At 43.6% G+C, this 12,131-nt stretch overlaps 1 protein-coding gene across 3 annotated transcripts in view; it reads left to right on the forward strand.

Moving 5' to 3' along the window:
* The window catches only part of LRP2 (LDL receptor related protein 2), a 278,226-nt gene that overhangs the window by 95,628 nt on the left and 170,467 nt on the right, over positions 1-12,131 (forward strand). For all 3 annotated transcript variants that reach the window (XM_083153889.1, XM_083153890.1, XM_083153891.1), the window contains 6 exons: positions 7,963-8,244; positions 9,050-9,289; positions 9,789-9,908; positions 10,002-10,118; positions 11,167-11,544; positions 11,915-11,929. In XM_083153889.1, the coding sequence (XP_083010015.1) occupies positions 7,963-8,244; positions 9,050-9,289; positions 9,789-9,908; positions 10,002-10,118; positions 11,167-11,544; positions 11,915-11,929 (1,152 nt within the window). The remainder of the gene's footprint in view (positions 1-7,962; positions 8,245-9,049; positions 9,290-9,788; positions 9,909-10,001; positions 10,119-11,166; positions 11,545-11,914; positions 11,930-12,131) is intronic.

Below are 12,131 nucleotides of genomic sequence, written 5' to 3' on the forward strand. Positions count from 1 at the left end.
TCGACACACACAAAATTAAATATTCAATTTTTTCTGTTGATATCAACAACTGAGCACGGGGACCCACAATTTTTTTTTAATTCAATAATTTTTATTGAGATTTTTCATATAACAAAACTACAGCACCCCTTATACATAGAGGGGCAATTAGGGCAACAACATAAACTTGCAAGGTGGACATGAAGGAATACAGTATGAGTAAATGGTCTTGTGATCATCATAAGCAGGATACATATAATGCAAGAATACAGAATAATTCCAGAGAGCAATCATGGCATTACATTCCCCGAAGGCGCCATTCGGGGATGACCAAGCATGTACATAAAAAACGTATATTATAATATTAAGTATGGATCGGAGTATTCATCATCCTCCCACTTAGTAGGGGACTCTTGCTATATTATTCAATGTCCAAATAGACTTTAGAGTACCTATTATGTGCCCAATTACCCCAAATTATAAATAAAACAATGCCCAAAACAAACCTACCCTAAAACCCCCCACCCTGTATGACCTACCCCCAACTTAGGCATACCTGGAGCCCCTAACTCCTACCCCACTAACCCACCCCCCAAACCCTGTAACATGGGGACAAAAGACTAATGACCCTTAGCTAGGTGGAACATGCCCCCCCCCCCCCCCAGTAGCCATGTACATCTAGGATATGAAGCGTTTGGAAATATGTCGTATTATCAAATAAGAATCAGCACAAACATAATAAACATAGTCAGAGCCAGATTAAGGTCCAAATGGGCCTGGAGCTGAAAATGATCAAGGGCCTATTATGCGCAATAATAGGGGCTGCGGTCAGCACCTAATAATGTGTGGGGGGGGCGTGACCAGTGTTCAGGTTGGGTGGTCTGCTCATGGGTGTGTCTCTATTTGTGTAAATACTTTCAACTAATTATATATGCCTGGAAAAGGCAGGGGGCTGGCATAAGAAAAATGCAGGGAGATATATTGGTGGTTGCCCTCCAAAGGTGCACCCGCAGGACGCCGATGTCCTAAGATACTTGTGGGGTGAGGCGACACTGCAGTCATAAAAAAAATACTGAAAGCTAAAACTTGGTAGACAACATTTCAGCACCTTTTATGTGGTAACCTAAGTTTACAGCACCATATACCCCTTATACAAAGCATGCAACACAATAGTAACCCCCTTATACTGTACTTGCCTCTTACACATTATGCCACATGGAATGAGCCAAACTTCACACTGACTGAGCCAAAATTCACACTATGGCACACAGATTAAGTCAAAATTCACATTATGCCACACAGATTAAGGCAAAATACACATTATTATACCAAACAGATTGAGCAATAATGCACAATATGCTTCATAAATAGGGGCATTGCGCGCTGAAGGTGCGCATTAAAAATTTACACCATAATGCCGATTACATGTTAAGCCTTGCTCGCATCAGGCCCTTTCTCTCACAGAGTGCAACTAAGCTGATCATCCACTCATTGGTCATCTCACGGCTTGACTACTGTAATGCTCTTCTCACTGGCCTCGCTCAATCCCAACTAGCTCCTCTCCAATCTGTCCTCAATGCTGCAGCCAGGCTTATCTTCCTCTCCCACCGCTCTAATTCTGCCACTCCCCTTCAACAAAATCTGCACTGGCTTCCATTCCCCTACAGAATCCTCTTCAAACACCTCACACTCACATACAGGGCCATCTCTAATTCCATTGCTCCCTATATCTCTAACCTCATCTCCATTCATACACCATCCCGCCCTCTACGGTCAGCTGACGACTGTCGTCTCTCCTCCACCCTGATCACTACTTCCCATGCTAGAGTACAGAACTTTGCCCGTGCTGCACCCCTTCAGTGGAACGCACTCCCTCGCTCCATTAGACTCTCCCCGACCTTGCAAAGCTTCAAACGGGCACTGAAAACTCACCTATTCATCAAAGCGTACCCTTCCACTGCATAAACCAGCTGGTTCTCCGACCCCTTGTCTGTTTACATCCTGCTATCTAACCACCACCCACTTGCTTGCACCTCTTGTAATCTGTCTGTCTCCCCTTCCTACTAGATTGTAAGCTCCTCCGAGTAGGGCCCTCTTCCCTCCTGTTGTCAAAGCCCACTTCTCTTCACATGTCACTCACAGCTCTCCTTTACTCCAACACTCAGTGACCTCTTCATACTCCTCTCCATCATTGGCCTCAAGCCTCTAGTTGTATGTTGATTGGGTCCTCACTACAACATAATAGAGCAAAACATAGGAGCAGACCACAAATGTGTAACAGCCATTAAATTGGTAGACTGTGGTTCATAAATTGTCCGGGTGAATCCAATCTCAGGATTGCCCCATGTGGATAGAGGGTTACAGATCAACAGCACCCAGTGCAGTAATTCAGATCTGACTTGGAGATCGCCCTATACACACGCTAAGCTGCGGGTATAAAAAACATCTACTAATGTGCGAAGGAGGATCCCATCCCCACACATCTATGGTCATAATCCATTTAGACACAGAGGCTCCTGGAAACTTATGGTCGTATGCCCAGTCATGTGCATCTGTTACATATCCATTATTTAGAGCGCACTACTCAGGACCTAGGGGATTGAATCCCAAAATCGCCTCATGTGGACGCCAGGCCACCTGTATATGCAACAATCGTTTTTGTTGAGTGTGCATAACTAAGTACCTAGGTAGATCCAATTTTAGGACTGCCCTGTGTGGACGCCTTTGGTTGTCTTATATCGCAGTACGCATGTAAACGATACATAGTTATCGAATAACATAACAGAGCAGACACAAGAGCAGACCGTGCACAGGTAACGGCAATTAAATTGGTACATTGTGTGGCATTAATTGTCAGAGTGATTCCAACCTCGGGATTGCCCTGTGTGGATAGAGGGTAGCAGAACAATAGCATCTAGAGCATTAGCTCAGATCTGATTGAAAAGACTACCCCATACACACGCTAAGCTGCGAGCACAAAACCACCATTACTGTGCAAAGGATTATTCCTTCCCCACACATTCATCATTACACCATCTGCCTCATGTGTACCATGTTTGTCTGAGACAGCAGTATATGCCTAAACTCTGACACTGATCCAAGTGTTCTATATGTGATAAATCGGATATTGAACAGCAGTGTGTGTTAATTGGAGAAAAGTGCACCTCACGAACTCCCATGTAAAAGGATTTAATTTATGGACTGTGTTGGGTACTGCACACCATGTACGTGTGGCATCATACACAATATCCAGACATCATATATTAGTGGACCACCAGAAAGCAGAAGGCAATACATCTAACAATTTTTCGTAACAGACAGAAAGAATATTAACTTTATTAATAAAATAAACACTTCAGGCACAGAATACAGTTACTAGCATAATTGCGAATTTAAGCAGTAACTAGACTATCATATACGGCTACAAATTCACAGAGTGATTTTTAATCTTTAATATTTCTTTTTCTCTTTATCTTTATACTTTGTTTTAATATTTTCGCTACTTACCTTTAAGGTCTCACATCATTGTGAAATCAATTGTAGAACACCACTACACTATGATGACCTGCTAGCTTAATAAGTTTAATAAAAATTAAAAAATACAATAAAAACGAGATTTAATAAAATATATACCTATCTTTAGGTACAACCCCATTTCATTATTGTGGACTAGGAGTGCATCCCACTGCAAACTGATTCACTTTTTCTTTCTTACCTCTTGTAATCTGTCTGTCTCCCCTTCCTACTAGATTGTAAGCTCCTCCGAGTAGGGCCCTCTTCCCTCCTGTTGTCAAAGCCCACTTCTCTTCACATGTCACTCACAGCTCTCCTTTACTCCAACACTCAGTGACCATCTTCATACTCCTCTCCATCATTGGCCTCAAGCCTCTAGTTGTATGTTGATTGGGTCCTCACTACTTACATTTAAGCTGTAATGTGTATTGATCTGTGGCGCTCTTTATTTGTACTGTATTTTGTTATTTATTCAATGTTATGCCAAGTTTTGTCTCCCTGTATTGTTCCTTTGTACGGCGCTGCGAAACACTTGTGGCGCCTTATAAATAAAATTATAATAATAATAATAATAAGCCTCACACCATATTCTCCATTACGTATTATGCCAAATACCATAATGCCTATGAAAAATGATGCTACTTAAGTGTTGTTTATAAACCTGTTCATTGCCAGGGGTTCCATGCTTATTGCCAGGGGTTCCATGCTCATTGCCATGTGGGATTACATGCTCATTGCCAAGGGGGAATACATGCTTGCGGTAACTGGGGTATAGCCGCCATTGACAGCTGGGCAGAGAGCAGGGGGCTGCCTGGCTGGCTCAGAGCACTGAATGTCCCGGCTATTTGAAATAATACCCCTTTCACACCAGAAAATGCAGGGATTTACCCTGGAATATGGCCCCAAGATCATGCAGGGACAATTCTGGACTGGACCGTTTTACACCAGCCTAGTCCCTGCATTTTTTTGTGTGAGGGGGAGAGAAAACCACCCCCGCCCCACTTTAAACAACCAGCTATATCTTCAGAACCAACTGACCCATTTACATGTAGCCTTCAAATGATTTTGGTCCTGTGAAACTGGGCCGTTTGGTTCCAGAGAAATCTGCCCTCAAACAACATGAACAGCCATGAAATTACATTTCAGAAATGAAAAAAAATTGGTTTACCCACAATATCTCTAGAACCAATGAACCCATATGGACCAGGTATCAGATTGAAGGCCCAGCGATTTGGCAGCCGTTGGAACCGGGTGGAGGTCGGAATTAGTGGGTCCCATGTTATCCTATGGGGAAAACGTTCCAGGTTTGCCTGTCGGTATCTCCGGTTCCCGGGGGGCTACCGACACGGGGCTGGGCTCGTTGGAAAGCTCTGGCCCTCAGCTACAGAATGGGCCTATTTGGAGAATGGGCCTGGAGCTGTAGCTCCATCAGCCCCATTGTTAATCCGGCCCTGAACATAGTTTATACTTAAGGATAAAGCAGTATATATCACAAAGAACATCATAATGGTAAGCGAAATAAAGTAGTCAGAACCGAGAGGTATGAGAAAACATTTCAAGCCAACATGTATTGTATGAGTCTAGTCAGGCCAGCTCTCCAGTCCCAGGAGTGATCCACATGTAGCATATAGAGGGCGGGATGCTATATAGCAGAAATGCGGTAAAAACCCCGTTTTCGGGGTTTCTACCGCATTTCTATATGCTATATGGCGCCTCCGCAGTGTCAGCGCTGCGGAGGGAATCGCCAGCTAAAGCTGGCGAATCCCTGCAGAAGCCTATGGGCTTCTTACCGCAGCGCTGTTTGAGGGATCCGTCACGGATCCCTCCCAGCGTGACCTGCGGCCGGCGCCGGGGTCTGCACATGCGCAGATGGACTCCCGGGTCACAGACCCGGAAGTCCAGTGCCGGCACCGCATCGCAAGGGACAGCTCTTACCGCAAGAGCTGTCCCTTGCATGAATAACGGCATATGTTATAGCATATGCCGTTATTAAAAATGCGATGTCCGGCGAAGGGGGGCCGCGGATGTTATAACATCCCGCCCAGAAGGAGTTCAGGCACCCACGTGCCCACTGAGGCAGGATCAGAACATTTGCAAAGTATTGTCCAGGATCTCAAAGCTGCCTGCAGGAGCAGCAAGTATATAGTTGAATATATCACTGCAGCATCATAACATAGAAGGGTAAGGCTTGGAGTAGTAGCAGATCTAGGCAGGATCGACAAGTAGCATGCTTCCAGGGTTTGGAGAATCTTAGGGTCTGCATGTGTTGCAGCAGCATGGTAACAGGGAGGAAAGTCAATCACACAGCTCACCCCCAAAAGGTATTCATATTTAGGATCTATATGGGCTGCGACCGGCTTAACCTGAGGCATACGATCCTTGCTCGTGCAGTACTCCCCCAGGATACATGGAGTCCCAGCCACAACTGGAATGGCCGCAGCATCATGGCCACTTGGTGTAAAAGTAGTGATTTCGACAGGAGGAATAACATGAGCAGACAAAGTATATAAAGCACAGTCCTGTATTGCAGTCAACTCCTGACACAATCTATCAGCAGAGTCATTTATAGCCTGTAGTAGGCGTTGTAGAATATCCGCCATTTTAGCAGCAGGGCTATATAGCACTTGAGTCTAGGCCAGATAAACAAATCACTTGCCTGGTAGAAGGAACCTTACAGAATTGATGGTGGCTAGCACACCACCCAATCAGCAATAATAGGCAGCAGGAGCAGTCCAGCAAGTCAAAGCCTAGCAATACAAAGACTCCGTGGCATCCAAAATGGCCGCGATCCCGACCAAAGTTCTGAAACTGGGTAGGCAGATTTACAGGACGCAGCTGCAGAGAGAGCGGTCCTTAACCCCCAAAATGTCGCGGGACTCCAGGAGGGTCAGCGAGGAGGCTCCAGGCTGGATGTAATATATATCGTCAGCCGGACAACCCAGCAGGGACAGCGTACAGGATCTGGAGCTCCCAGCAGAGGAAGCAGGCCACCACCCACACCAAGCTGCACGAAGCTGCCTGTTCCGCAGAAAGTGCACCGGAGGTGACCGAGAAGGATATCTCACCTTCCTGCCAGGTCCTGCATCTGTATTTGGCTAAAATCAGGATTTTTTCCAGGATTTGTGAGGGAGAGCTGGGAGACACGTCCAGCCGCTAGCTCGTCAGGCCACGCCCCCTCACGGGGACCCACAATTAGTGTAGCTTTGTTCGCCATGTTTAAGTCCTGGTGCTTTTCTCCGCTTCCGCTGCGTTCGGCACACTTTATCATTTACAATTGGAGACCACATGGTTGTAAAGTAAAAAGAATACTATGCCAAAAAGTCCAAAAAATAGGCAACATCGAGAAAAACTCATGTCGACATTTTCATATGTCAACCATTGCCATGTCAACCTTTTACTTGAGTCAAACTGTATGGCAGTGTTGACCTTGTGCACGTCAACATTTTAGTCCTGTTGACATATCATCCAATTATAAACAAGACAATGGGGTCAGCAAGTTCCCAGCGAGCCTGTCTGATGCTTTAATGGGGCAATCATTTTGTTAAGCTCGCTGCCATGGCCGTATTCCTAATATGCATCCAGCTCAGCTAGAACAGCACCTGCTTTACTCTTGGACACAATAGTAACATAATGTTTGTGCCTGGTTTACAGCCCAGAATTCATACACAATATGGGAAAAAAGCCAAATTTACTATGTAAAAGGAAATAAGACACCAAGACATAAGACACCAAGAAACAAAGACCCAATTACAGTTTAAGTTCCAGTTATCAAACACATTTGTCGCCTGCCTTTTAGAAGAGTAAACAGGAATATATTTTATTGTTACGGACCTACAGTATTGCCAAAATCACTGCAAATAGACAGCAACATTAACATTACTGTATTAGGCTAAATGGGAAGCGATCAGATGCTTTCAGCCAATTGAAGGAATGTTGATTGTCATCTTCATCAGTGCACATGTTGCTACAGAGTCATGCATACACAAGTGATCCTCCTCCAAATAGTGGTATATGCCTCTTTCTTGTGTTCCGCTGAACCACTCATGTAGGAGGTCATAATCAGATGGAGATACTGCAACTTCCATAGGGCTGGTACAAGTTTCAATGATGCAGCCGATGGTGCATCTAAAGCAGTGGTTGGCAATAAGAGGCCCTCCAGCTGTTGATTAACTACACATCCCAGCATGCCTTGCCTTAGTTTTGCTATTTAGCCAGGCTTAAACTGATGCAAGGCATGCTGGGATGTGTAGTTCATCAACAGCTGGGGGGCCGCTTATTGCCTACCCCTGATCTAAAGGGACCCAAATCGGTATCATAGTGTGTTTAGATGCTGAAAGTGGGCATCTCAGACGCTCAGGTATCCACATATGTGTCCACCTCTGAATTGGGCCATACTGCCTTGTCCTATTGTAGAACTATTTTGTGTATTCTGTATTTGCATAAATATAATATAGGCTTTATTCATCCCAGGTTTCAATCATTGCAACAGAGCAGCAAATCCAAATGGAGATTGCAGTCACTTTTGTTTCCCAGTCCCTAATTTACAGAGGGTTTGTGGCTGCCCCTATGGTATGAAGCTGCAACCTAATCAAATCACATGTGCGGAAGATCCGTCGGGTGAACCCCCAACAATGCAATGTGGAGTTTATTCATTTGCCTGTGCCAATGGCAAGTGTGTGCCTGGTTATTTCCGCTGTGATGGCATGGATGACTGTCATGACAACAGCGACGAACAGGGTTGTGGATCACTAAGTAAGTAATCGTTTTAGTATCAGTGTCTGTGTTTCTGTTGTGTTTGTGGTTGTGTATAGTAAATTCTGTTTGTGTGAGTGTTTATGTTATGTACGTGGATGTGCATAGTAAGTGAGTGTTATGTTTGTGTGAGTGTTTCTGTTGTGTTTGCAGCTGTGCTTAGTAATACCCCTTTTACACTGCAGCTCAACCGGTATATTGCCGATTTTTTAGCCTTTTAAAACGGTTAGAGCTGCAGTGTGAAAGCACCATAAGTTTTATTTGAGTGTTTATATTGTGTTTGCAGCTGTGCATAGTAAGTTGTGTTTGTTTGTGTGAGTGAATGTTTATGTTGTGTTTGCAGTTTTGCTAAGTTGTGTTTGTTTATGTTGTGTTTGCAGTTTTGCTAAGTTGTGTTTGAGTGTTTATGTTGTGTTTGCAGTTGTGCTTTGTAAGTTGTGTTGGAGTGTTTATGTTATGTTGGCTGTGCATAGTAAGCTATGCTTGTGTTAGTGTTTATGTTGTACTAGTAAGCCCGCTCGAAGCAAAAGCTTCGAAAGCTAGTCTGCTACATTCTGTGTTTGTGCATGTGTGAGAGAGAAAGAGATGTAGTTTCACTCTGCCAACAGATGGCAGGGTTTCGGAGACTCACGGACACTAGACATATATATAGATGATTTGTGGTGGTGCATAGTAAGCTATGTATGTGTGAGTGATTATAATATAAATGACAGTAGATGGTAATGTTAAATAATGAATATACTTTTTTGGTCCTTATGGAAACATGGTTATGCACATTAGCATTAATGCTTGTGTTTTTGTACAGATAACACATGTTCCTCCAGAGCTTACACATGCGGCAATGGACAGTGCATACCACGGTATTGGCAATGTGATAGGCACAATGACTGCATTGATGGAAGTGATGAGCGGAACTGTCCGACTCAGGGTCCTCACTCATGTCCTGCCACCTCTTACACCTGTAATAATAACAACTGCATTCCTCGCATATGGGTCTGTGACACCGATAATGACTGTGGCGATGGATCCGATGAATTGAACTGCAGTAAGTGTTCATACGCAGTTTCCTGAATAACTATGGTTGTTTTAGGGCTTTTAGCATTCCCTGACCACACAATGAGAGCTGCATCGGTGGTTATATACAGTAGGTCTATATATGGAGTATGACTATCCAGGGCCCGATCTTCATCTAATTTCCATTTGATACAGGCAATATAATGTATTGATATGATATGGTCTATAGGTGTCTTGTTTGTGGTGATAGAAAAATTATCTTCTGTATAATGTAGGTGGGGAGAGTCTCATGTGTGAGTTAGGATATAACCCCCCCCCCCCAAAAAAAAGGACAGATTTTCCCTAATGATAACTGTGCTGTATTAATTAATACTGTAAATAATGATCCCAGATTGGTACAAAATATTGACTGAGACCCTTGAATCATCCATCCCTCAGCAAATTCCAGTGTCTTCATGTGTAGGCAGTTTTGAAGTGGGAGGGACTAGGCTATCATTTAGCCAATCAAAATATCTAAACAATATTTGTAGATTTCACAGGGACCTGTGACCCAGGCCAGTTCCAGTGTCCAGATCATCGCTGCATTGATGCGTATTATGTTTGTGATGGGGACCAGGATTGCGTTGATGGCTCTGATGAAAGAAACTGCGGTAAGTGTTATGAATAACAATAACAATGTAGTATCCTGAACTGAGCCGATGTGGTTTATTTACAGTGCATGTATCACTTTCTGTTTTGCTTAGTTTACAACTGTACATCCTCACAATTTGCCTGTGCGAGTGGTAAGCAGTGCATCAGCAGCTTCTACCAGTGCGATGGCGTCTTCGATTGCAACGACCACTCTGATGAATCAAACTGCCGTAAGTAACCACGCCATTGGACTCGTTCTCATTTTATATCAGTAATATTTGTATAAATAGACCAGGGGTTCTCTAGCTATTTTCTCAATGAGGATGGTACAGCATATTATGAAACTATTTATATGCAATTTAGTGGAGGGACATTCTCTTGTCATTCACAATATGCAGGCAAGACAGGTTATTATAATTTTATTTATAAAAGACATATTGAATTGTGCAGATTTGTACATTGGTGACATGCAATAAACATAGATTGATGACAGCACAGAATGACAATGCAGAACATATATCATAAATGATGTGTGAGTCCTATGTGAAAGGATTGACAATCAGCAGATTGAAATCTACAAGTTTACGTAACTAACAGTCATCATTGTCATCCAATCAGCGATGATTTCTACAAGTTTACGTAACTAACAGTCATCATTGTCATCCAATCAGCGATGATTTCTACAAGTTTACGTAACTAACAGTCATCATTGTCATCCAATCAGATGCCATTTTCCTTGTGCGCATACACATTTTTGCACATGTGCATATGCTGGGTGTGAGTGGCACAGCACCATTCCGTTCACAACTACCAGTGCGGGCAGGGGGCATGGCGGGCAGGGGGCATGGGGCGGCCGCAATGGGTTGTGCCCATGAGAACGCCCAGCGTTTATTGGGTGTTCCCATGAAAACGCTGGGCGTTCCCATGGAAATTAGGCTGTGATGCGGCTGCCAGGGGTGGGCAGCTGATGTCACCAGAGAGTGTCTTAGTTTTGAGTTCTCCTTCCAAATTATTCGATGGTCGGTGACCATCGAATAATTTGGCCCCCACACCCGAGGTTGATATAGGATGCTTATGCAAAATTTGCAGCCGTGCGGATAACTTGGCGAGGGCGGGAGGGCGGGCAGCTGTGTGAGCAGTGGGCGGCATTTAATCCACACGCAACTCGTGTGGACCAGAATAATCTCCTATATTTCCTGAAGGAAATAGGGTATCCCAAGATAGTTGTGTGGAAGTTCTGTACCTTGAATTGAAGTATATTTGTTTCTATGCTTACAGCAACAAGGCCGGCGGGGATGTGTCATCAACATGAATTCCAGTGTCAGTCTGACGGGACTTGTATCCCCACAAACTGGGAATGTGATGGCCACCCAGATTGTGTAGATGGCTCAGATGAGCATCACAGTTGTCCAGTTAGATCCTGCTCTCCCTCCCAATTCCAGTGTGACAATGGAAACTGCATTTTTCGGGCTTGGATCTGTGATGGAGATAATGATTGCCGGGACATGAGCGATGAGAAAGACTGTCCAACTCCACCTTTCAGCTGCCCTAGCAGTCAGTGGCAGTGCCCAGGCCTTGGTGTCTGTGTCAACATCAGCAAAGTATGTGATAACACGCCTGACTGTCCCAATGGGGCGGATGAGTCTCCGCTTTGCAGTAAGTGTGCACTTGCAATCTAAAGTCTTACCTTCGTAGAGTGCTCCGTGTTCCATGAGAATCCTCAGTCCACGAGACAATGTTTTCCGCCATTTTGATCTATAAATTCTCTAACAAGCAAAATAATTATTCTGCATGTAATATGGGAGATTCCATAAATTGTGTAATTATGCTTCAATAATTGCTTCTTAATATAATCTCATGGCTAGCCGTAGAGAGCGGCATTAATCACGGAAATGTTTTCACCGATTGTAATTCAATTCTTATAATCATGAATGTTAATGAATCAAATGTGCATGATTCACCGCTGATTTGTAATTTATTTTCTCACTTTTTTCTTTCTTTCTCTTAAATCGATGCAATTGTTAAGATGAACCCCAGCCAGGTATTGTAAATTTCTACCAATTATTTCCTTGTGATTGACATGTGTATTATATTTAATGTCCGTAATGGGATAAATACAGAGAAAGATCCATTTTCTTATTAATTAATGTGATTGTATTGGACACGTCAGTCTAGAGAGGTGGATTAGTTACAACACATACATACAATATTGTATTCTTTAATTAAAATTGATGTAGATAATG

The sequence above is a fragment of the Crinia signifera genome, chromosome 7 (assembly GCF_055691185.1).
Source record: "Crinia signifera chromosome 7, ASM5569118v1, whole genome shotgun sequence".
In the NCBI taxonomy this organism is placed as follows: domain Eukaryota; kingdom Metazoa; phylum Chordata; class Amphibia; order Anura; family Myobatrachidae; genus Crinia; species Crinia signifera.